We start from the raw sequence: 20,763 nt of genomic DNA on the forward strand, positions 1-20,763 counted from the left end.
CTTTCCCTAGTGCAAGCCAAAATATGATAAATACTGTGTAACATAAGATTATGATGTTTTATGTTATTCTATTATATATATTCTGTTATTTTATGTTTTATGTGTTCTCAGTTATTACCTAATGTGTATTATTTAGTACTTTTAATTTAATTAATTAATTAATTAAAGCTTCCATGTGTGGTTTATGGAGAGCCTAAAATGCTTATTATGCTATTATGCATATTGTTAAAATAGTATAATTGTATGCAAAACATTTACATCATCTTAAGAGTTTTCATCAGTTTAGAGTTTTTTTTTTGTTTGTTTGTTTTACTATGATGTTAGGATTATGAAAAAAAATCTTTTTGAACTGTTAATACATTTCCTATGACTGTATTCCTATTGGTTTATTTATTCATTTAATTAATAGTTTTTATTACATGGCAGTTTCTGCTTAATTTTTTCAAATGGCTTCCTGTCATAATTTTGTCAGATAGTTAATTGTGTTGATCTGTCTGTCTGTCTGTCTCTGTCAATACAGTCTACATTTGTCTTCTTCCTTTTTTTCTTTCTTTTTTCTTTCTTTCTTTCTTTCTTTCTCTCTTTTCTTGATAAATTCATTGATATCTATCTATCTATCTATCTATCTATCTATCTATCTATCTATCTATCTATCTATCTATCTCAGATACTGTAAAAAGATATACACAGTCTATGATCCATCTATAATAAACATTATGAGTACTGCGCATGCTCTGAGCGCAGTGTAGCGGCGGGCTGGAGTGCAGCGCCTGCGTGCGGCTCGGAGGGGACTTTTCTGAAGGGAAAACAGGTACACAGTACGGTCTGATCGCCATTTTTTCGCTCACGTTTAGTCACGTTTTATATTAGATACATCTGAGTCGGTGTGTATTTCTATTTTTCCTCTGTTTTAGGTGTAAATTATTCTGAATCACGGCTGGGTTGGGAGTTGTCAGTGCAGACCGGACGTTGCTTTAACTCCATACCGGAATTAAAGTCCCGCTCCGGGCTCGGGCAGCAGGTTTGTTGTTAGCTGCTGTGAACGGAGCGGTTCTGGATCGCTGACGAGATTTCTCAGGGTTTAATCGAGAGGCGTCTCGGGAAGAGGTAAGCGTGGCCGTGTATTGAGTTTTTAGGGGTCAGGCGAGGTGGATAACTCGTTAGTTAAGATCTATAATGTATAATTTTTAAAAGCTGAATAGCTCGTTAGCCTAGCTTTGTGAACGTTAGCCTTGTCGTTGAGCGCTGGAGGCCTTGTTTTCAGTAGAGCTCTCTCTCTCAAACGCACAAAAACGGTATTTTACATTCATAGCAGATAGCTAAGAGTTAAGATAGCTTATTCAGGTAGTTGTGGTAAAGGCTTAATTGGCGTTGTTTTTCATTTGTTAGCTTATATTTCGTGTTTAGCTAGCTATAATGTTGAGCTAGGGTTGCTGGCTTCTACATAATGTCAATGTGGGGATGTTAGCTAGCTATGCTAAGCTAAGCTAGATGGCTTTACCTCGCTAGCGCTATGCTAGCACAAAGCTAATCAAAGATAGGTTAACTACATCTACGCAGTGTTTTAGCTTGTTTAACTAATTAACTACCTCATCTCATGTTTAAGCTTGAGCTGTTTGTCCTATATATTTATTCTTAATCCATATAACGTCTGCTACAGGTCTATCTAACGGTTAGCTATCTATTTAGTTAAGACTCTTATTGCAGCATTGGATGTTAGCTAGCTAATATTGGGAACTAAATACTATAGTGCTAAATAAATATCAGTACTTAAAGAGAACGCCGGTTCGGCTTTAACTTCTCAGCAGGCCAGGGTTTTTGTCTATTGTCAGTTGTTACACCACTAAATCTTGAGGATTTCTATTCAAGTATTACATAAAAAGCTTTCATGTTTAATGAAGAACGTTATTAAAAAGCAGAATTGTGATTGTAATAGAAAATCTAAAAAAATATTTAGGTAAATCTCGTGTCAAAATATAAAGTATAAAATCATAAAATTGGCTCTTTCCTGAACTTCATTTTAAAATTAATATTTTCCTTACAAATCAAACAGTCCATGTCTTCGTTATGTTTGTCTAGTTTTTATGTCTATTTTCAAACATGCAGAATTTGGGTTGATTCCTGTTACTGATCTGGAATTATTAAGTGGAGTAGAAAGTGAACAGGCAGCTTCTCAAATTGTCCTGTAGGAGATTTCAATGCCCTCAAATTTTCAGAATGTAAATACGATATTTTACTGCAGAAAAAGGGTTGTGTATCACCAACACCTGTAGCCTGTATATGGGGCAAGGCATGTTAAGGAGCAGTAGGGGTTAACCTGGTTATATAAGATAACTAGCTACGCTATAATTGTAACCCTGGAGAGACAGATTTCTAGATGATCTAACTAATTTAGCACTGGTATTATGGAGATCCCAATGTTGTAGATCCTAATAAATGCTGCACGGTTAGCTAGTTAGTTAACTTAGCTAGATAGGTTAGCTATTAACAGTCCCACATTGACATTATGTAAGACCTAGGTAGACTAAGTATTGGCTAAATATTAAAGATGGGTTAACAAAGAAATGGTCTTGACCTGTGGCATAGTGTGTTGCTCCTAGGCAACAAACAACATTTTTGGTTACTACAACTTTCTGTCTGTATAATGTTACATGGCATATCTACCTTCAATACACAATGCATGCAAGTGGGTCAAAAATATAAATATGAAAAGAAGTATATGTCTGTCAATTTTCTTACATTCTTGTTGTAAACTTACTGTTAACTGTTTGTTGTGCAGTTGGACTTCCAGTTAGATTAATCATGATGAAGTGGTTCTCATCTCTGATTCTGAAGACCTACTTCTGCCATTCACGTTTCAGACGCTTCCTTGCTCTAAAACACAATTTTAGATTTTGACCTTTGATAACAAACTGATCATTTAAATTTAGTTTGTTATATCCACATGGAATCTCAGTTTTTCTCCCGAAAGTATAATTCATGCTATAATGGGTTAATTCAAAGAACATCATCTACAGGGGACAGACTACTTTGAGCATTAGTTAAATTCTACTAGTGCTAGATTAGCTAGCTAGAAGTTTGTCTCTCCAGGGTTAAAATGTGCACCTTTAGCTGGAAGGTATTTTATTCTAGCTGTTGTGATTTTTTTCTTATTGTATTGTCGGTAAGCATATTAAGGATATCATCAGTACGACCCAAGTTTTGTGGATGATATATTGTCCCAGAAATTATTGCAGTAAAACATATAGTTAAATGCCACAGACACAATAATAGATTGGCATTTTAAAGAAAACAATTTTTTTATTAAGCATAGTTATTTTTATAACCTTTTATATACTTCTTTCTTTACCTATAGCAGTTCACACTGTGTGTCACAATTATCTGGAGTCACAATTATTAAAGCATTGGTCATTGCATGACTGGTTAAATAATGTTCACTGTTATGTGTAGTATTGTATTTTCCACTCTTAATGAGCTGACAAAATGATGATGATAAAATAATTTCCAGTGGATGACCTCTGCCAATTTGTATCTGTTTCAAAAGCCCTTGCAGACATGTCTGACTTCATTGAAAGCGAGGCTGAGGAGTCTGAGGAGGAGTTTGAGGAGAAGGATCTGAAACCCAAAAAGACTCAGAGATTTATGGAAGATGATGAAGATGGTGAGCAATCGGGTTTTGCATTTGTCAAAAAAGGGCATATTGGAAATAAATGGCTTGCTGCCCCAATTTGTGTATGTTTTTAGGTATTTTATTTGTAAACTGTGTCTTTAGAAGAGGAAGAGGAGAACACTGAGGACCAAGATGAACATGGAAACCTGAAGGGCCTGATTGATGATGGCAATGATGATGATGATGATGAAGAAGTGGAGGATGAAGAGGAGGCAGATGAAAACAGGAGTGAAGGTGAAGGTGGTGGCGGTGGCGGTGGTGATGGAGGTGGAGACAGTGATTCTGGAGATGAGGTCCGACATCGGCGCAGAAAGCGCGGTAAGTGCCGTATGAATTCTGAGGCAGATTTGCTTGAAAGGATATATTGCTTTTTTTTTGTTTGTTTGTTTTTTTCTCAAAGATTCTGGTGTTGATAGTCTGCAATGGCCGGAAATAGTGTTAAATTAATCCTGAACTCTCGTTTTTGCTGGTGCTTCTATATTGCTTTGTCCAGAAGGTAAATCTGTATGATATGTTTGTCTCTGTTAGCTTATGACGACGTTCTGGATGATGATGATCTGGATCTTATTGAAGAAAACTTGGGGGTCAAAGTTAAGAGGAGGGTGAGTCAGCTAAAGCCTTTTTCCTACTCAGTCAGTGGAGATGCCCTCATTATTGTTTCATGCTGTTAATTGACAAGACGAATGGTGCAAATGATCTGTTCTTTCACTACAGAAAAAGAAGTACTCCAGAGTGAAAACCATGGATGATGAAGGTGAAGATGATGAGAAAGATCTAATTGCTGATGAGATCTTCACTGGAGATGGTGATGGAGAGTTGGAGGAAGGAGAAGCTGTAGAAAGGCCTCACCCAGGGGATGATGAGGAAGAGGAAGAGGAGGAGGAATCAGGTAGGAGAGATGAGACATTTAAACTATACTTCATAACAATTGTTGGTCTTTGAAAGACATAGTTGTATTATTGTTACATTGTCAAGTTCACACAATAGACCACGTTTTTACATCTCAACAGACATAGATGATTTCATTGTGGATGATGATGGACAACCCCTCACGAAAAAGAAGGGAAAGAAATTTACTGGATACACTGATGCGTGAGTAATCATATTTATAATATATTTTTAAAAGAAAGCTTTCGCCCAGATTCTGTAGTAAAAAAAAAAACAATTGCTTAAAAAAAAACGCTTTTATGCAATCTTAAAGCAGACCTCTTCCTTTAGTGCTTTAAACTGTTTTTGATCTCCTGTGATCGCTTCCCATATAGCGCTTTACAAGAGGCTCAAGAGATTTTCGGTGGAGACTTTGACTTTGCGGAGTTTGACACTGAGGCTTACGATCGTGCTGAGGAGGAAGAGGAGGACCAGGATGATGAAGCATGGGATCGCCCGAAGAAGCAGACCAAGAGGAGAGTGGGCCGCCGCAGCATCTTCGAGATCTATGAGCCCAGTGAGCTGGAGAGCAGCCACATGACTGACCAGGATAACGAAATTCGCAGCACAGACATGCCTGAGAGGTTCCAGGTGTGTGTGAAATACTGTGGCCTTAATAAAACCTACAGGGGCATGAGTTGAGCTGGACCGTTAGCTCTCAAAGTTCTGTCAGTTTTTCTCCCTTAAAGTTTATCATCTATGATTGTTGTTTCTAGTTGCGTGCCATACCTGTGAAGCCTGCTGAGGATGATGAGCTGGAAGAAGAGGCAGAATGGATCTATAGGAATGCGTTCTCCACACCAACCATTTCAATGCAGGTATTAGCATGTTACCAATGATTACTTTAAGCATTGGACATTCTTTTTTACATGGATGTTTTGAAATGACCATGTTTGTCTTTCCTTTGCATTTTATTCCAGGAGAGCACAGATTACCTAGACCGTGGAACCACCACTAACTTCAGCAGAAGGGGCCCCAGCACCATTGCAAAGATCAAAGAGGCCCTCAACTTCATGAGGAACCAGCACTTTGAGGTAACTTAAGAATATGCATGAACTATTATGTTGTTTATGCGGGGTTTGTACGGTCATGAAAAACCTGCAAATGTCCTTGAATTTTTAAAATCGCAATTTCCAGGTCTGGATAAGCTTTGGAAAAATAAAAATACCCAGAATGTTTTGGAAAAGTCATGGAAATTTGGTCTACAAATCTTTGTGTTTTAGTTTATTGATGGAGAAAATCTATTTTGAGATAACATACATCAGCAAATATATATTAGAGTTAATTCAGTAATTTAAGCCTACACAATGGAGCTCTCAGGATCTGATACACATTTTATTATTAAACATTGTCATTATTTTGTATCAGATTCATTTTCAGTGTATCAGTGGTTAGTTTTATTTGTTTTTTGCTTTTATTGTCCATGTATGCACTGATATTTAAAAAAATTGTATGGTCATGAAAATTTGCCTCGAAGGCATGGAATAGCCATGAAAAAATCTTGGAAATATATTGGTTAAAAAGGATATGAATCCTGTTTATGGAAAGGCAGTGACTGTGTAGTCCAGTACATTCCTTTTATACTACACTATACTAGGGGTGTGCCATATCGTATCGTACATGATTATATCGCCAAAGATTTTGAATATCGTGAACGATATTATACCCTGAAATATCGAGCCGTATCACCCATCCCTAATTATCACATCAGGGTGCTACTTTTTTATTGTTTTCATCAAAAGAAAAAATCACACTGTTCTCATTTCTCATTATATATCTACTAGAGACAGATTATATCTGTCCAGTATCATTTATTTTACTTTAATCCTGGATATATGGAGAAATTTGGAGCGCATTATTATTAGTATCATGACATTCTGGATCATTGACTTCTGTTACAAATCCAAAAAAAAAACTTTTTTTTTTTTAAATATCTCAGTTAGCCATATATATATATATATATATGAAAATAATAAAAAAAAAATATTCAGTGTTTTGTCATATCGCCAAAAGTATCGTTATCGTGAAAATACCATGAAATATCGTGATATTATTTTAGAGCCATATCGCCCACCCCTACACTATACTGTTGTCAACTCTTGTACCTTTTTTTGCATATCTAGGAAGATTCACATAATGTAACCTTCTTCTGTGTGTATTCTGTTCTCCTCTCATCTTTTCCCCTTTAGGTTCCATTCATTGCCTTCTACAGGAAGGAATATGTGGAGCCAGAGCTGAACATTAATGATCTGTGGAAGGTCTGGCAGTGGGATGAGAAGGTGAGGTGTGATCATTATATTTAATCTTGATTGTTCAGCTTAGCATACCTGCCTTGCTAACAATATTTTTCTTTTTCCATTTGTACCCTTTAGTGGACCCAGCTAAAAACTCGCAAGCAGAACTTGACTCGTCTTTTCCAGAAAATGCAGTCCTATCAGTTTGAACAGATCTCTGCTGACCCTGATAAGCCACTTGCAGATGCTGTCCGCCCGCTGGACACCGCTGATATGGAAAGGTAGAGTGGCGTGGAATGGGTGGAAATGGGATATTTTAAAGATAGCTTTCTTATTTATGATATGATATTTATTATATGTTTGATATGTTATAGGTCAGTGTTCTTCACTCCTAAGGAAAGGAGGGCTCCAGGACAAGGATTAAAGAACCTTGTTTTTAGTGATTTTCTAGAAGATAAAAGAATGGAAGTGGTCATGAGCGATACTCTCTTTCTGATTTTTATCCTAATTTGTGGACATTAAATATTATCTTCAAGCTTAGGGCTGCAACGATTTGTCATTGTAAACTCCAATGCTGGATATAAATATTTGTAGACTCCGAATTTCAGTATTGAGTAATTGTTAATTTGTAACCGATGCACCACACAATGGACTGGGGACAGAAATGTAATAAAGCATTTACTAATTGTAGAATACTGATTATTTTTGTTCTCATTTTAAGCCTTTAAACCAGATAAGTATACAAGTATAAAGACTGTATTTGTATTAATCTGATATATTTGTCACGGCAGACTGAAAGACGTCCAGTCTATGGATGAGCTCAGTGATGTCTACAACCACTTCCTGCTGTACTATGGACGAGATATTCCCAGGATGCAAAATTCAGCCAAACCCACCAAAAAGAAGCTGAAAAAGATCAAGGAAGTCTCTGAGGAAGATGGTAAATTTGTTTTATGTTTTATGGAAGGTTTCCCATTCAATTCTATATCTCTGTCTGGACGGGATTAGTTTCTCAGGGGGACGTCTGTGAAAATATCAGGAGAATCAAGAGAACCAGTGAGTTTTTTTGGGTTTCTTAGTCACGTGACATCACGTTCAGTAGCTCCTCCATTTTCACTCGGTGTTGTGTTTACGTGGATCTCTGTGAAAACTTGCATGGCAGTGAACAATTTTGTTTTATTATTAAACGTGCAAAAAACAGTAAGTCATTCAGCCTTAATTTTCTCAGAGGACATCTGAGGAAAAACACATACATGGTCATTCCGGACTGGAATAAAATCACAGAGAAAATTAACCCCGAGATTCCCTGATAAACTAATCCTGTCCGGAGAGGGCTTATGTTTAATAACTAGAACAGGAAGGTGATCTGATGCCTTGTATTGTATTTTATGCATCTAGGTGAGGAAGCTGAAGTAGAAGAGGAAGAAGAAGAGGAGGAGGAGCAGAAGGGTCCAGATCTGAAACAGGCTTCACGCAGAGATATGTACAGCATCTGCCAGAGTGCTGGACTTGGTATGTCACCATTCAGTTAACACAATAAGCATCATCATAGTATGTGGTTTTGTCTTATGATGATTTATTTTTTCTCATACAGATGGGCTGGCCAAGAAGTTTGGTCTCACTCCTGAACAGTTTGGTGAGAACTTGCGTGACAGTTACCAGAGACACGAGACCGAGCAGTTTCCTGCAGAGCCCTTAGAGCTGGCTAAGGACTATGTTTGCAGGTAATGGAGTGCTTATTGGAGTTACTCTTGACAAATCTGATATAAAATTATTCTAAGGACATCCTTGTAATCTGTTTTTTTTATGGAACGGGTGAGGGTTGCTTTTGTATTCTATAAAGGTTTCTATCCTGATGATTTTTATTTTGCTTTACAGCCAGTTCAGCACTCCAGAAGCTGTTCTGGAAGGCACCCGCTACATGGTTGCCATGCAGATTGCCCGTGAACCTCTTGTCAGGCATGTGCTGAGACAGACCTTCCAGGAAAGGGCCAAGATCAACATCAAACCCACTAAAAAGGGCAAGAAGGTAAGTGTGCAGAGATACCTTAAAGTCAGGGACAGGAAATAATTCTAAGGCTACGTTCACATTACAAGCCACATTGCTCAAATCCGATTTTTTGCTCAGATCTTAACGGTTCACATTCACAAATGTAAGTTCTGTGTGTAATGTGAACGAATCTGTCCCTGAAACGGCTTACATGCTGACATTGATACAATTATAAACGTTATATGTCATTGAGAGACGACTCTTAGCTTTTCAAACGAAAAATGGATGCGTTAGCAGCTCATATGTGGAGCATCTTCTGCTGGAGTGAAGAAACTGCAAACAGCTGGTCTGAAGTACATGCTCAGGTCGAGGAGGTGAAACAAGGCCAGGCGGTTTAGCTTTAGCTGCACCAAGAGATCTGTGAGTACGAGGGAGAAGCACGTAGCGCATGCATAGAAGAAAAAAAATGACATGAATTCAGATATGACTCTTTACATTTATGTCAAATGTCTGTGGATTGAATACGTATCCGATTTAGGACCACATATAAAAGTGACTCAAATCTGATTTAAAAAACATCGAATTTGGCACATTCACACAGCCCCAAAAAAAAAAACAGTTCTGAGCCACATTGAGCAAAAAATCTGATTTGAATCACTTCAGCCTGGTGATGTGAACTTAGCCTAAGTGGCATTTTTTTTTTGGTCCTAATTTGATCTTTACCTAACTTTTCATTCTGCTTTGTGTTCTATTTTAACTTTGCCTGTCCTGAAGGAAAGGGTATTGGCAGCATAGTACATTTTAAGTCCCATTTGGATCCCCTCTAGATGTTGATCCTGTTTGCCATAGTGTTTCTGCTAGACCGTTAGTAAATATAGCAGGCTCTGCTTATGTTCTTCTGTTGTTTGGTAGATGTAAGAGCTACATTTGCTCTCGCATAATTGCTTTGATATCAGCTTTTCTTCAGTTAGTTTCAGTTAGTTCAGACAGTTCAGTTTGTGCTTGTTTGTGGTTAAATACCTTTTTGTTCCCTAGGACATTGATGAAGCACACTATGCCTATTCCTTCAAGTACCTGAAGAACAAACCTGTGAAAGAACTGAATGGAGATCAGTTCTTGAAGATCTGCATGGCAGAGGATGAAGGACTGCTTTCTATAGACATCTGTATTGACCTGGTTGGAGTTAAAGGGTAAAACTATCCTGTAAAATGTTGCATATCTGAGTCTTACACTATTGACTAATAAGAGTGGATTACTTTAGTGGGTTGATTTAATTAGTACTTGTACAGTAAAGTAATTTATAATTTAGTTAAAACTTTTTTTTTCTTTCATGTGCAGTTATGGTGGTGATCAGACATACTTCGATGAGATCAAGCAGTTCTATTACAGAGATGAGTTCAGCCACCAGGTGCAGGAATGGAACAAGCAGCGAATGCTGGCTATTGAGCGTGCCCTCCAGCAGTTTCTGTACCCTCAGATGGCCAAAGAGCTCAAAAATAAGCTTGTTGCCGAAGCCAAGGACAATATTGTCAAGGTTAGATTTTCATAGTTTTTAAAAAGAAAAACACTTAAAAAATATTTTAAATGATTTATTGCTTTTTGCTGTGTAGCTAATATAGTAATACAATGGCATTCAAATTGTTTTATGTTTCTGCTACTGCTTCTTTGTGCAGTCATGCTGCAGGAAACTGTATAACTGGCTGAAGGTGGCTCCATATCGTCCAGACCAGCAGATAGAAGATGACGACGACCTGATGGATGAGTCTCAGGGCAAGGGCATCCGAGTTCTGGGAGTAGCTTTTGCCTCTGGCAGGTATGCATAAGTAAAACCCCTTTTAGAAATACTGAGAGTCTTTTTTTTTATAAAGTGCTACTAATACAACTTTTCTACTAATATCTCAGTTCTGCATTTTGTATTTGAGTTCCTTACAATTCAATTAAAATGCATGCTTGTGTTGCGTTTGTGTTCCCATAGAGACACCCCTGTGTTCTGTGCTCTCATCAATGGTGAAGGAGAGGTTGTGGACTTCCTTAGACTTCCTTATTTCCTGAAAAGGAGGAATGCATGGAGGGAAGAAGAACGAGAAAAGAAGGTTAAAAAAAAAAAAACATTAAAATCTCGATAAGAATTACATTTTTCCCAATTCTTTACCAATTAATTTCATGTTTTAAACTAATTAATTTTCTTTTGTTTCTCTACAGCTTCAAGACATTGAGAACCTGAAAAAGTTTCTTCTCAGTAAGAAACCACATGTAGTGGCTGTTGCAGGTGAAAATCGGTAAGCTTTTTAAGGGCTTTTTACCAGGCAGATCCTTAAGTCATATTTGCTGTTAAATAGAGGTGACGTACACAATCGTACACAATAATATTTCCAAAATTTTTGCATATGGTGTACGATATACCCTAAAATATTGTGCCATTTCACCCACCCCTAATTATCACATCAGGGTACTTTTTTTTTTTTTTTTTTTTTTTACTATTCTTAACAAAAAAAAATTTAAACTGTTCTCATTTCCACTTATATATCTAATAGAGAAGGATTACATCTGTCTGTTATCATTTTATTTTACTTTAATCCTGGATATATGGATTAAGGTAAAATAGATATCATTGACTTCTGTTACGAATCAGATAAAATTCTTGTTTTTTTTTTTAAATATATATTTCCAAGAGTATCGTTATCATGAAAATACCATGAAATATCATTATTTTAGGGCCGTATCGCACATCACTAGTGATTAAACTATATTTTGGAAATGTTTAAATGGCAAATTTTTTATGCTTTTGTTGCACTTAGTTACACCTTTCCTTATTCTCTGTAGGGACGCCCACATGCTCATAGAGGACATCAAGCGTACAGTCGCTGAGCTTGAGCAAGATTCATCTCTTCCTGCAGTGGGAGTTGAACTAGTGGACAATGAATTGGCAACACTGTACATGAACAGCAAAAAGTCTGAGGTAATATATTAATATATTGCTTTATAGCAGATGTCCGTTAAAACTTCAGAAATTAAACAACTGCTATTGTAATAACTCTGAAAGAGCTCTTTACTGGAGTAACAATTTTTTTTCTCTTTTGCAGACGGATTTCAGGGATTACCCTCCTCTGCTCCGGCAGGCTGTATCAGTGGCCCGCAAAATCCAGGACCCTCTGGTTGAGTTTGCCCAGGTGTGCAGCACTGATGAGGATATCCTCTGCCTCAAACTCCACCCCCTACAGGTACAATACCTCCTCAATACCCTCTCCTGTTTTCTTGTATATTTCTTAGATTGGCACACTCAAGTTCAGTTATTTGTGCTGCTTTTAGAGGTTCAGTCTAGTCTATGGTCATAATCATTTTTATTAATTTGTATATTTTCAGGAGCATGTCGTGAAGGAGGAGCTGCTAGGAGCTCTCTACTGCGAGTTCATTAACAGAGTGAATGAGGTTGGCGTGGATGTGAATCGAGCCATTGCTCATCCTTACACCCAGAGTCTGGTCCAGTATGTCTGTGGGTTGGGTCCAAGAAAAGGCTCACATCTGCTAAAGGTAAGCAGCCCTCCCTGTGACTCTTCTATAAGACATCGACAGATTATTTAGCAGGTGTAATTAATGTAATTATAAATGTTGTTTATAATGAAATTTTCCACCATATTTGTAAAGTTCCACCATATTAACTGAATTTGTTCGTGTTTTTTATATGATTGTATTTGACCAAGATCGTCAAATAACTGTCTCCAGCTTAAAAAAACTATAAGGTGCACCAGATTATAAAGCACACTATCAAAAAGCGTCTATTTTCTGGTCTGTTTTCATACACAAGTTGCACCGGATTACAAAGCACATTATGTTTAGAGTCAAGCGAGTGCTGGATGTTAATCTACACAGATTTCTCTCCTGAAATCTGTTCATTTGAATGAGTAATGTGCTTTTGTTTATTTGCGGTAAGCTTAGGATTCCAGATTTCCACTTAGGGTTCCTCAGTGTAGCGCTGTCTGGCTAGCCTAAGTGTCCGGTAACCTAGGGTGATATTAGCTAGCGGGTCATCACACATAGCTTGTTTTAACACACTAAACGGGATGGCTACAGTCCGATATGCTCCCTATGAACGGCAAAATAGCTAACTAGCACTTAGCACGGTTAGTGGCTAATGCTAATCCCGCTCCAGCAGTGCTAGCCGGGGTTAGCAGCAGACTACAGGCCAATACTACTCACTACTTACTAAACTGTAAGAGAGATAGCATTTAGCACGGTTAGCAGCTAATGCTAATGCTGCTCCAGTCTCAATGCTGGAGAACTAAACTGAAACTCCTGTATAACGCTGTACTTCAGACCTGACTGGTAGAATTCATACACATGGTGCACCGGATTATAAGGCGCACTGACGCAGGATTTTTGGGAAAATTAAAGGATTTTAAATGCGAAACATATGGAAACTTGTGCAAAATGTGAACCAACAGGAAAAATATATCTGTATTGTACGGTATGTAGACACTTGGTCATAGTCTGGCTCTGGGGCAGAATGCAGCCCATGGATAGATATTTATTTATGTTTTAATATGGTCCAGGGCCAGACTTCTTTAATAAAAGAAGAAAAAAAAATGAGGTTAAAATGACTCCTCTTTAAAATTTCAACCAGATCCTAAAACAGAACAACACTCGGCTGGAAAATCGGACGCAGTTGGTCACCATGTGCCACATGGGACCCAAAGTGTTCATCAACTGTGCAGGATTCATCAAGATTGACACAGCCTCGCTTGGAGACAGGTGAGCAGTCTGATAATGACGATAACATGGCTGTGAATTTGCTTGATCTTTTGTCTTTCCCTGGTTGATTTAAAGAGTATCTGAATTAATACCTTTTTTCTGTGTTTTTTTTTTTTCTGTCAGCACTGACTCTTACATAGAGGTTCTAGATGGTTCTCGTGTGCATCCTGAAACTTACGAGTGGGCACGTAAAATGGCAGTGGATGCCTTGGAATATGACGAGTCAGCTGAGGATGCTAATCCTGCTGGAGCTCTGGAGGAGATCCTGGAGAATCCAGAGAGACTGAAAGATCTTGATCTAGATGCTTTTGCTGAGGAGCTGGAAAGACAGGTGAGTTTTTACTCAACTAAGCAGACCTGCTTTATCATTCAGACATGGTGCACCTTGTAGTTGAGTTGTGCCTGAGTGTTTTGCACTACAGCTGTTTTATTTGTTGTATTGATTTACTTATTTGTATTTGGCATACTGTTTTAGATGTTACGTATCATTTGCAGTTCAGTGTGTAAAATAAGTGTGTTAGAATTTTCATACCTTATATTTTTGTTTTGTTCTATACCAGGGTTATGGTAATAAAGGGATCACCTTGTATGACATTCGAGCGGAGCTCAGCTGTCGGTACAAAGATCTCCGAGCCCCATACAGACCCCCCAACACAGAGGAGGTGTTTAATCTGCTTACTAAGGAGACCCCTGAGACTTTCTATATCGGTAGGCTTTTTGTGTAACCTCCTCATATTTTTAGAATTTTATGATTTATTTCTAGTGTCATATTTTTTGATTAAATATTTTTCCTATTTCGTTTTGCCCTTTCTAGGCAAGCTGATCACCAGTGTTGTAACTGGCATAGCTCACAGAAGGCCACAGGGGGAGAGTTATGACCAGGCTATTCGCAATGATGAGACTGGGCTGTGGCAGTGTCCTTTCTGTCAGCAGGACAACTTCCCTGAGCTCAGTGAGGTAAGACACATCCTTCTTCTTTTTAACAGAAACATGTAACAGAAATACAGTTTTGCCTATATCTAGGGTGTTTAATATTTAGATATTAAATGTAATTTATTTAATAGGCATACAGACGCTTTTATTGTAGTTTTGGTTGTAGTTGTTATGTTATATCAAAATTATTATTTTTATTTCCTCAGGTCTGGAACCACTTTGACAGCGGCTCCTGTCCTGGTCAGGCAATAGGTGTGAGAACTCGTCTGGACAATGCTGTCATGGGTTTCATCCCCACCAAATTTCTTTCAGACAAAGTGGTAAAGCACCCTGAAGAGAGGGTCAAGGTGAGGTCATCATTTATTTTATTTTTTAAGTTTAGTTTAGGTTATTTTGGTTTTGCAAAACATATATATACATAAGAAAAGGTTAAAAAAAAGATAAATAAAAGGAAGGAAAAAAACATTGTCTTGCAATTAAATGTCTTGCAATCAATAATAAAAAATCAATAAAAAATAAAAAGGTATAGGCTGAAGTTTATTTTGACCACCTAAGTAATACATATGTTGGGTAAAAATACCTATACCAAGTCACTATACAAAGTGTAGTGACAAAAAAAGACCAAAAAACAAAATAACAAATCATTAATCATCTAAAAGTTAATATATATGTATATATAGGCAGCTCTTTCATCAGTTATATATTTGTTTACCACCCTGTTTTTAAACATTATTTTATTTCATGCAAAGTTGGGATTTAAATAAGATCTCAGTTGACTTTGAGGCTTCTTAACATTTTAAATACATTTAGCGATTTAGAGAGGCCCTATCTTAAGGCCAATTTTATACTTCTGCATTAAACCTATGTCATAGCCTACACAATAGCCTATTCCGTAGCTCGACGCGGACCTCCCTGGAAATGTAACTACGCAGCGCAGACAGCCACAGCTTTGATTGGTCCACTGGGCTTCGCGTTCCCACCCACACATTTCCACTCCCTCGGTTTCAACTGCAGAGAGCCGCTGATAAGCGCACACACAAGTATAAACACTCATCGCCTGGATACACATAGGCCACAGCGTGTGTTCTACACAAAAGTATAAATTGGCCTTTACACTCTGCACATTGCAAAGCTCGTTGTTTTTTTTTATTATTATTTTTTTTTTGCTTGCTCACGATACTAAACACACAATGAGACGCCATAAATAATAATAAAACGAAATAAAATATATATAAAAATAGGGTGCAGAGAGTGTAACAGATGTCCAGAGGAAGGTATCAACACTGATTGCTGTATGAGCCTGGCTAACACCTGTATTCATCATAATTGCTCCTGTTTTTACCCTCTAGGTTGGCATGACTGTACACTGTCGCATCATGAAGATTGACATCGAGAAGTTCAATGTGGATCTCACCTGTAGGTCGTCGGACTTGGCTGACAAAAACAACGAGTGGAAGCTTCCTAAGGACACCTACTACGACTTCGATGCTGAGACTGACGATGTCAAACAGGAGGAGGAACTGAAGAAAAAACAGCAAAGAACCAGTGAGTACACAAACCTCACAACCACACATTACACATTTGAAATGTATTTGAATTTGAAGATCTCTCTCATTAACGTTTTCTATTTCATTTTGCTCTGTTCTGTTTCTATAGCTTATATAAAGAGAGTCATCGCTCACCCATCCTTTCACAATATTAACTTCAAGCAAGCAGAGAAGATGATGGAGACGATGGATCAGGGAGATGTTGTAATCAGACCGAGCAGTAAGGGGGAGAACCACCTCACCGTCACCTGGAAGGTAGCGGATGGGATCTACCAGCATGTGGACGTTCGGGAGGAAGGCAAGGAGAACGCCTTCAGCCTTGGGCACACGTTGTGGATTAACACTGAGGTTAGTCTTCATCTGACAAGAGTTTCATATATATTTCTTTGTGACTTTTAATAATTGTCCTATATCAAGTTATAAAAGCCAGGTGAGTACTGCTATATAATTGGTATCTTCTGAAATTAAATTTTTATCCAATACTACCTGCAGGAATTTGAGGATCTTGATGAGATCACAGCTCGTTATGTGCAGCCTATGGCAGCGTTTGCTCGTGATTTGCTCAGCCACAAGTATTTTCAGGAGTGCAATGGTGGAGACAGAAAGGTGTGGTATCTTTTGTCCATTATCTGAATATTATTATGCTTTTTTTTGTATTATTTTAGTCAAATTTAATTTTGTAACATGTTTTTGTTGTTTTGTATCGAAGAAAATGGAGGAACTTCTTGTTAGGTGCAAGAAAGAGAAGCCGACATTTATCCCGTACTTCGTGTCTGCTTGCCGAGACCTGCCGGGAAAGTTCTTGCTGGGATACCAGCCTAGAGGGAAGCCAAGGTAAGCTTAGCTCCAATTAAACAGACTCTTAATACCTCTTTTCCACCAATAAAGTGCTGGTTCCTGCAAACCCTTTAAGAACCAGCACATGCTCTCACTACTTATGTGAATGTGGGTGTTTTAACTGCTTCTGCTGCTCTTAGGTAAAAATTAGGTGAAAATACTAGCACTAGCACCATGCCGGTGGAAAGCACCGTAATTGGTTTTCTTTATAACGACTAATGCTTGTTTTTAAAAGGCCTTTTGAAGATGCATGATTTTTTTTTCTCCCTTTTGTCCTGTGTGTCTGCAGGATAGAATATGTAACCATCACCCCAGATGGCTTCAGGTACCGCTCTCAGATATTCCCGACAGTCAATGGCCTCTTCCGTTGGTTCAAGGACCACTACCAAGAGCCTGTGCCAGGTCAGTGGAAGCGCTCATTTGCCATTACATTGAAACTAATGCCAGTATTTTTAAATCTGATAAAATTGTAGCATTACTTAATGTTTTAGAGCTGTTTTATTCACCTTTTAAATTTTTTGTGTCTTAAGGCATCACGCCAAGCAGCAGTAGCAGAACGCGAACTCCAGCATCTGTTAATGCAACTCCAGCCAACATTAACATAGCAGGTCAGTCATGCACCCAGAAACTAAAATATAAAGAGCCTTGGTCAGAGCCAGTTTCTCTTAATCATCAATGTTCTCTTCTCATTTTGTTTTTGTTTATTCTTTTCTTGCTTTTAGATTTAACCCGAGCAGTGAATGCTCTACCCAGGAACATGACATCCCAGATGTTTAATGCCATTGCTGCAGTGACAGGTCAAAGTCAGAATCCCAACACTACTCCAGCTCAGTGGGCCTCCAGCCAGTATGGATATAGTGGTGGCAGCAGTGCCGGAGGAGGCGGCAGCAGCAGCGCTTATCACGTACGTGAATCACACCCTGAAGCAATATTTGCTTAGCCGTGATTAATAAACATCCCTCATTAATGAAGTGCAGTCTGATTTTATTCACCCTCGTTTGTTGACCTGCAGGTGTTTGCTACGCCACAACAGCCAATGGCCACGCCCATGATGACACCAAGCTACTCGTACACCACCCCAGGCCAGCAGCAGGCCATGACCACACCACAGTATCCCAGCAGCACGCCACAGTCGTCCCACGGACACCACCAGCACGCTTCTTCCACACCGTCCTCTTCGTCATCCAGGGTTCGGACGCCGCAGCCCAAGTAAGTACCAGACCAAATCACTAGAATGAGGATCTCGAGAATACAGCTTTTAAAACAACCAAGCGGAGTTTCTTTCTTTTTAAAAGTATCATCTTAATTGGTTTCTCTGCTTTAACCACTGCTACACACGTTCAAAGTGCGACAGTTGTGGGCTCTGAGTGGTCAGAAGATTGCCGGTTCGAATCCTGTTCATGTAGCTTTGCCATAAGCTGCCGGAGCCCTGAGAGAGCACAATCAGCCTTGTTCTCTCTGAGTGGGTAGATGGTGCTCTCTCACCTCATCACTCCTATAGTGATGTCAATCAGCAGAAGGCATCTGTGAGCTGTTGTATCAGAACTGAGTCGCTGTGCTTTTCTTATAGAGCGCTGTGATGCTACTCGGTAATGCTGCATCATCAGCAGTTCGAAAAGAGGCGGTGGATAACTTCACATGTATCAGTGGAGTCATGTGTTAATCTTCAACTTCCTTGTGATAGGGGGAGTCCTAATGAGTGGGTTGTGTAATTGGCCTTTGTAAATTGGGGAGAAAATGGTCTAAAAAATAGAAATAAAATTATGGGGGGCGGGAGTGCGATAATTTTAACTACCAATTCCCTTCTTTGTTCCAGACCAGATTTTAAAGAGCCATTGTTTTCTTTTTCCCCTAATCTCTCTCTCTGAATGATTTCCCCCACCAGAACAAGTTCCCACACAGCTGTGGATTGGGGTAAGATGGCTGAACAGTGGCTGCAGGAGAAAGAGGCAGAAAGAAGGAAGCAGAAGACCCCTCGAATGACGCCCCGCCCATCACCCAGCCCGATGATCGAGAGCACGCCCATGTCCATTCCTGGAGATGCCACGCCACTGCTGGATGAGATGGACCGATAGGAGTGAGCAGAAGAGCAGTTACGTCATCATCGCTTGCTTTAACCATCTTTCAAACCCACCAAGAAAATGGAATAAAAATGGCCGCTGCATAATTCCCCTCTCGTTATTGCACACGCATTTACTGCTCAAAGTATTTAATTTTGAGATCATGGGTCATTGTGTGATGTGCGACAGACTCTACACAAATGAGCTGACGAAAAACGGAAATGGACCTCTGGAGAAGTTTGTCCCAACGGAGTTCTCTTTATTTTATTTTAGTATCTTTTTCTTTTGGTTTTAACAAAAAAAAAACTAGAAATTAAGATGAGACTCTGGGGGGTGGAAGCAAATGCCTGATGGTCTCTGTGCCGTTGCTGATGGTGTTGAACTCTGTTAAACTTGTGTAAAAATCTGTATGTCTATTGAATGTGGATTATTACTGACAGGCCATCTTGTTCAGTAAATAGAGACTTGCTCACCTTTTTAGTATTCATCTGTCATAATAAATAAAACTGAACTTCAGTATGACTCATAACACTGTATTTTACATATCCTGTGTAATAATATGTTCTGCATTTCCTGCCACTTTCAGACAGCGTGCTCAAAATGCACTTAGGAGACCCCCTATGTAAATCGACAATGTTGTAGAATGCTTTATTCATTATACAATCCACATTTCATAAAAATAAGTAATGGGTCTTTGGATGACTTGAGTAAAACTATCAATTATTAGGAAATAAGAGTGTAAATGGTTCTATACCAGTATTTTATCTAACCTGCTGAAGCAAATAATGGCTGTAAAGAGCATTTTTGAGGAAGCCCGTCAACATCAGGAGCTCTTTATGCTTTTGCAGGCTTTTTCGAAAGTTTTCATTGATCTCGTTTTGGGTTTCTGATCTGAGTAAAGAATTAATTTAGTCTGTAAGTGGACTCCCCTCTGTTTCATATTAGGATGAATTTGCATTGTTTTTTCTTTCCTAATATGTGACTTAATTTTTTTGTCTTGCTTCATCTAAGCTAGATATTTACCTTTTGGTTAATAGCAAATATATTGTTTGTGATTGCACCTAAATGTATGTATTCATTTTCTTTAGGCAAGACACAAAGCACATTGGTTTAATTTTCACTACACTCCTGTAATAACAGAATGTGCCCTCCCTCCTTACACTGGGATAAAAGCAAAAGCAGAATCCAGAGTCCGGATGTGACAAGTTCTTTTTATACTGTGACCACCTGCAAATCCTTGTGTTAAACGTGGTACTGTTGATGCTTTATTCACGTATAGTGAAAATGCCTTTTTTTATAGTTTTGTTTTTATCCTTATTCCCCAAAGCTGCCAAGTAGCGTAGTCATTCCCTCACACTGTGTTGTTGAATTCTGGGAATTGTATACTTGCCCAGTCATGTGTTTTTTTGTACTGGGGGTCATATTGAGTGGCTGTTGTGTGACCTTGATGGCAGGATATAAATGCAAAAGAATGTGATTGCTGTTCAGTGTAATTCACTGCTAAGATTGCTTTCATTTCTTTCCTTTGATAAAATTGTCAAAAGCTCAGTGGACTCAAGTGTCTTTATTCCAGTTGTCTGAAAGCAGAAGGTGACAGCAAACAGTAAAACAGCATGTTATTAAACATGTTGCATTCTTTAATATATTGTAAGTAACATTTCTAGAGGCATAAGGAACGTGAGGTAATGCCACACTAGGCCTGCCAGAATAATTACAATACAGGAATATTATACAATAAATGAAAAGTTTATTTAAAGGTATGTTTTGAAAAAAAAAAACACCTATATATGTTTGAGAAAATTAACTCTTTATACAG

The 20,763-nt window shown here is 38.4% G+C and overlaps 1 protein-coding gene across 2 annotated transcripts; it reads left to right on the forward strand.

Moving 5' to 3' along the window:
- Positions 1 to 768: 768 nt before the first annotated feature.
- On the forward strand, positions 769 to 20,495 carry supt6h (SPT6 homolog, histone chaperone and transcription elongation factor). Of its 2 annotated transcripts, XM_022676074.2 has the most exons (38): positions 769 to 811; positions 915 to 1,107; positions 3,545 to 3,661; positions 3,773 to 3,988; positions 4,199 to 4,272; positions 4,385 to 4,559; positions 4,681 to 4,762; positions 4,933 to 5,188; positions 5,314 to 5,415; positions 5,518 to 5,631; positions 6,787 to 6,876; positions 6,970 to 7,112; positions 7,623 to 7,771; positions 8,230 to 8,343; positions 8,426 to 8,555; positions 8,710 to 8,860; positions 9,857 to 10,011; positions 10,160 to 10,355; positions 10,495 to 10,634; positions 10,797 to 10,914; positions 11,024 to 11,100; positions 11,645 to 11,780; positions 11,905 to 12,042; positions 12,185 to 12,352; positions 13,443 to 13,570; positions 13,694 to 13,901; positions 14,131 to 14,278; positions 14,385 to 14,527; positions 14,710 to 14,850; positions 15,853 to 16,048; positions 16,160 to 16,398; positions 16,543 to 16,656; positions 16,760 to 16,884; positions 17,177 to 17,289; positions 17,418 to 17,495; positions 17,610 to 17,791; positions 17,900 to 18,096; positions 18,773 to 20,495. In XM_022676074.2, exons 3-38 carry the CDS (start codon positions 3,556 to 3,558, stop codon positions 18,960 to 18,962), a joined length of 5,232 nt encoding a protein of 1,743 aa, XP_022531795.2. In that variant the 5' UTR covers positions 769 to 811; positions 915 to 1,107; positions 3,545 to 3,555; the 3' UTR covers positions 18,963 to 20,495. The 2 variants fall into 2 exon arrangements, with proteins under 2 accessions (XP_022531795.2, XP_049322638.1); XM_049466681.1 differs by having other exon boundaries at positions 799 to 1,107.
- Positions 20,496 to 20,763: the final 268 nt, after the last annotated feature.

Source organism: Astyanax mexicanus, chromosome 17 (assembly GCF_023375975.1).
Source record: "Astyanax mexicanus isolate ESR-SI-001 chromosome 17, AstMex3_surface, whole genome shotgun sequence".
NCBI classification, from domain to species: domain Eukaryota; kingdom Metazoa; phylum Chordata; class Actinopteri; order Characiformes; family Acestrorhamphidae; genus Astyanax; species Astyanax mexicanus.